Source organism: Microtus ochrogaster, chromosome 10 (assembly GCF_000317375.1).
Source record: "Microtus ochrogaster isolate Prairie Vole_2 chromosome 10, MicOch1.0, whole genome shotgun sequence".
In the NCBI taxonomy this organism is placed as follows: domain Eukaryota; kingdom Metazoa; phylum Chordata; class Mammalia; order Rodentia; family Cricetidae; genus Microtus; species Microtus ochrogaster.
Window position 1 is genome coordinate 8,706,610 of NC_022016.1, and position 5,467 is coordinate 8,712,076.

At 46.8% G+C, this 5,467-nt stretch overlaps 1 protein-coding gene across 1 annotated transcript in view; it reads right to left on the reverse strand.

Annotated features, from left to right (window-relative positions):
• The window catches only part of Snx30 (sorting nexin family member 30), a 115,075-nt gene that overhangs the window by 23,546 nt on the left and 86,062 nt on the right, over positions 1-5,467 (reverse strand). The window contains exon 4 of the mRNA XM_005352640.3: positions 4,338-4,496. Within this exon, the coding sequence (XP_005352697.1) occupies positions 4,338-4,496 (159 nt within the window). The remainder of the gene's footprint in view (positions 1-4,337; positions 4,497-5,467) is intronic.

Genomic DNA, 5,467 nt, shown 5'->3' on the forward strand with positions numbered 1-5,467 from the left:
ACAAACAAACAAAAGCTCTTAGATCTGAGCCGGTGGTGCATGCCCATCATTCCAGCACTTGTGAGGCTAAGAGATGAGGATCAGGAGTTTGAGCTAGCATGGGCTACAAAGAGAGACCCTATTATGGTCACTGCTCCATTGCTGTGAAGAGACTAAGGCAACTCTTATAAAAGAAAGCATTTAATTGGAACCTGCTTACAATTTCTGATGTTTAGTCCATTGTCATAGCAGGGAACATGGCAGTATGCTTGGTGCTGGAAAAGTAGCTGAGAGCTACATCCTGATCCACTGGCAGAGAGGGAGAGAAGGGGAGGGCAAGAGAGGAGAGAAATCCTGATTTATTGGGCAGGGCGGCTCAAACAGACTGACAGACCACTGGACCTGGTGTGGACTTTTGAAATCTCTAGCCTACCTCCAGTGACACACCTCCCAGAACAAGGCCACACCTCCCGATCCTTCTCACTCTGATGACCAAGCATTCAAATACAGGAACCAATGTGGGCCACTCTTATTCAAACCACCAAAGACCCCGTCTTAAAACAGTAACAAAACCGGAAGTGTAACGAGCCCATCGGGGAACAAGCCTGTTCCCATTACTGAAATGTATCTTAGGCTGTCCTGCATTACTTTCAGAGATGGGTTTACAGAAGGTGCTGGTGTCTCTTGCTCATCCATACCACTACACAAACAGAACAATCACCCCCAGTTCATGGGGGGAGGGTAGAGCTAGGCTATGGCTTTCTCATGACCTGACCTGTAAAGAACCAATACCTGGTGAACGACAAGAGTGCCCATGCCCACCTGAGAACAACAGTAATTCCCTCTAGCACCTCTCTATCTCAGTCAGGCAATTGGGAGAATATTCTAAAGCTTCCATCTCCTATCCTGACGTCCTGACATTCCCAAAGGCACCAGACTTCCTCACGACTGTCACTGAAGCCTCACTGTTGCTGAGTTCATGTGCCGCAGGTAAGTCAACTACCAAGTGGATGAAATTATTAGTGGTACCTATTGGGTACAGCCCAAACCCAGCCCACTGAGCTTCCTCACACCCTCCCAGCACCACAGGCTTCGTCTTGGTGACATGTCTAGTTTGGGATAAGGGCATGTCATCACCAAGAGGGTTGTCTGTGCAAATGCTCATCTATGGACTCAGACATACTCCCTGCTCTAAGACACTGCCTTCCCAGGTTAACTGACAGCCGTGACACCCAGGTCAGGCCTGTTGCTAATCATAGAAGGAAGATCATCAAGCCCTTAACTGAGACCCCAGTCACTCCTTCCCCGACCTCCTCTCAGCAGTAGGTAGTCCCCTCTGTGGTCGGAGTCAGCTTAACAGGAGGGAGTACTGATCCACGTAGCTACAGGGAAATTCACTGGAGTGAGACTGTTGTGTGGTGTGGTGGTTACAGTCTGCTTTCTCCTGTATCTACTCCTTCCCCAGGCTCTGTAAACAAAGCTCCGGGAACCCACTGGTTGTGGAGCTTGGCTTTGGAGAAATCATGACCTTGGAGTCATTGGTGTCCTGTCTGGGGGAGGAACAGATGTTTGCTGACAACTCTTCACACAACAGTTTCATACAAGAGTGACATGGAGAGAAGCAGCTCTTGTCTCAGGAGTAGAGTTTCAGATTTGGAAGACTGGAGAGTTCTGGAGAGTGTTGGCATAGCAACCTGGCCTGGCCACTCAGAAAGGGTTAACACCATATGTAGTTTATCACAGTTCAAAAGAAAAGATGGGTTTCTGGGTGTGATAGCGCACACCTTTAATCCCAGCACTCGGGAAGCAGAGGCAGGAGGACTTCTGTGAGTTTGATGCCAGCCTGGTCTACAAAGCGAGTTCCAAGACAGGCTTCAAAGCTACACAGAGAAACCCAGTCTTAGAAAAAACAAACAACAACAACCAAAAAACCCCCACAAAAACCCAAACAAACGGGCTATTTGGTGTGTTTAGTTTGGCAAGTGACACTAAAATGGGCTTGCAGTTTGTTTTGGTTCTGGCTTTCTTCTCTGTTTCTTCAGAAAGGGGCTCATGTATCCCAGGCTGGTCTTCAATTCACCATGTAAGCGAGGACGACCCTGTCCCAGTCCTTGTGCTTCTACCTCCCAAGTGTGCACCACACCTTGTCCAGGCAGAACTGTTTAAGGGTTGCTCTCCTGCACTCAGTCACATGGGTCAGGGTTTGTCACACTGGTGAGCCCAGAACTCTCAGTTCATCTCTCTCCAAGACAGGATCTCCCACTCATTCTGCACGCAGACTCCTGAGGAACAGGAATCAGACCCAACCCTCCCACACTACACTCAGTAATGAGGACAGCCTGGGGCTTCTGGACAAAGGACCTGCACCCTGAGAACTGACGTGCACTTTGGAAGAACCATACCCAAGTACTAGTACACTGAGAAATGCTTACATCAAACATGTTCAGTCTGTAGGGGGAGCTGTTGTATGGGTTGCTATCCATGGAAGTTAAAAAAAAAAGCTTAGAGGACTTTGCCAGAAAGTTTCCATGAGTGGAAAACAAACTCTTCCAGAAGGCTTAAATTTTAGCAGTTGCCATCTGCACACATGCATCTGCAACTTTAACAGCGTGGAACGGACAGTACTTAGACCTCAACACCCTTGTCATTAGAGCGTTCTACATCTGGCGTGAATGCAGGGAGCTAACTGGGATGGCTAGGGAGAGTGACACATGCTCTGGAGCCTCGGATTTCAGGTCAGTTCTGCCAACAGCAAGCAATGTCCAGGCCTTGTGGTACAGATGGGAATCAGGCCTTAGGAGCCACAGGACCCAGTTTCAAGTCCTAGAGATGCCAAATGAACAGGCTGAATCTCTGACCTTCAGTTCCCTCGGCTGAGAAATGAAGCTACAGCTATTCCTTGAGGGGCTCTTGAGGGGGCCCGAAGGTATCAAGGCAGGGAAGAGGTGAGAAAGAAAACTCGGCTCAGATTAACTTCGTCAGTCTGGATCAGACCTGGGGAGTCTCAGGCCAGGTGGTTCACTGTCAGCATATTTAAAACACAGTACAGTTTGGGAAAAAGTTTTCAGGCAACAATCATTCCAATTCCAGGTCCACAATAGAGCTTAAGATGTGACTACATAGAAACTCCTTTGCCAAGCACATGTGACCGTGAGGGCTGGCTCTACAACGAAAAGGCCTAGAATCTATTGTGGTCTCTGACCAAGGTAGCATAGAGGCCATAAAGTACACGTAACATCTCTCCTAAGGATGGGTTCTATTAACTGAGAGCTAAAGATAATGTTCTAGGGAGGGAAGTGTCTGGGATAAACATTTTGGGTGATATGGGTGAGGTCTGCCTTTATAGCAAAAGGTAGGTGTGGTAGTTTGAATGTAATTGGCCCCCATAATCTCACAGGGAGAGGTACTACTAGGTGTGGTTTGTTAGAGCAGATACTGCCTTGTTGGAGGAAGTGTATCACTGTGGGGGCAGGTTTTGGGATTTCCTATGCTCAAGATACCACCCAATATCTCAATCAACTTCCGGTTGCTAATGGACTCTCAGCTCCATCGCTCTGTCTGCCTGCATGCCACCCCATCTGGACTAAACCCCTGAAACTGTAAGTGAGCTACCCCCAATTAAATGTTTTCATTTATAAGAGCTGCTACGGTCATGGTGTTGTGTCACAGCAACAGAAACCCTAAGACAGTGGGTGAGATCTGCCTCCACAGACAGTAAAACGGTCACCAGGTTGTTAACAGTGTCCACGTTCAGCCTTCTGGGTGGAAAACAGGTAATTCTTCCTTTGAGAAGAAGCCTCTGCTTGTTTAACATTCCTGGACCTTTGTGTGTACAACAGGTTCTTATGGAGAATACTTTTATAATGCGTTACTTTGAGTGTGTGTATGTGTACCTTGGTATGTGGGTGGCATGCGGAGGTCAGAGGGTAACCCTGTGGAGCTGGGTCTTTCCACGCTTATGTGGGTCCTGGAAAGAAGATTTGGCTCCTGAGGCTTCTGTGGCCAATACCTAATCTAATGAAGCATCCTTCCAGCCCCGAAGGACACTATCCTTCCGCTTTTGTACCTATTGTTGGTAAGCCTCACCTACTAACACTGCCAAGAAGCATCTACAGGACACTTCTGTTTCTGGCAAGTAAAAATTCTGACTTCTATTGCTAAGACAAAGGGGCAGCCTGGCCTCCTCTAGGATTCTAAAACAGAAAACATGCTAATGCCGCGGGCACCCAAAGTCGAAGACCTTATGATGCCCACCTCAGGGCACCACTCACAGAAGCAGCTTGCGAAAGAGCAAAGCAGTGGTTTGAGGAGCCCAATAATAATCATTTACAGAGAAATACACAAAATTCTGCCCGTACCTTAGCAGTGAGGAAGACATTGAAGTGTTCATTGAAAGAGAGCACAGGGTGATCTGTAATCCTTTTTAGGAATTTATCCAGAGCTTTTCTTCTGGTCTCCACAAACTCTTCCGAGAAACGATCCACGACCCCTTTCACCACAAACTTCTCAGGAAGCGGCTGAGATGGAGAGAAACGGAGCAGTCAAGATGGGGCAGGAAAAACTCCCCGGACTAATGAATATGTACTGCCTATCTGAACAAGCTGTTGCTTATTTTTGTCTTTCTTCCTTTTTTTTTTTTTTTGAGGTAGGATCTCACATAGTCCAGCCTAGTCTCAAACTCACTTTGTATCTGAAGATGACCTTGAGCTCTTTCCTCAGGACTCCAACTTCACACTGAGATTACAGGTATATCCTACCATATCATTTTATGCCGAGCACTTTACCAACTGCACTGTATTTCTAGCCTAAGTATAGTAGTTCTTAATCTGTTAGATCTTTTTCTACCAACACAGGGTTTCTCTGTGTAGTCTTGGCTGTGCTGGAACTCACTCTGTAGACCAGGCTGGTCTTAAACTCAGAGATCCACCTGCCTTTGTCTACTTGGTGCTGGGATTAAAGGTGTGTGCTTTTTCCGAGTGTTAGACTTTATATCATCACCAACACAAAGATTTTTGGGAAACACAGATGTAGCAAATCCAACTGTCCTCTCAGTTTGATATGCACAGAACGAACCACTATAGCACAGCCCCTGAACTACTGAGAAGTCAACATCTGTCCAGAAAATACAGGTAGATTGTCTTTAAACATGCATAGGTGGTTTAAGAAGAAAGATGGAAGACAAAGTCTAAGACCAGAAAGCAAAGGCTGGGGAGACCGCCTAGCCTATTATTCAGTGAGCTCCTAGACTGTGGAAGATTCCATGTCCAAAATAAAATAAAAGAAAGAAAGAACATGAAAATAAAAGAAAGGGCAGACAATGCCAGAGGAACAATACCCACGCCTGGCCTCCATATACACTTGTACACACAGACACACACATGAACCTACACTCTCTACGTATGCATACACATACACACAGACACACACGTGAACCTACACTCCCTACGTATGCATACACATACACACAGACACACACGTGAACCTACAC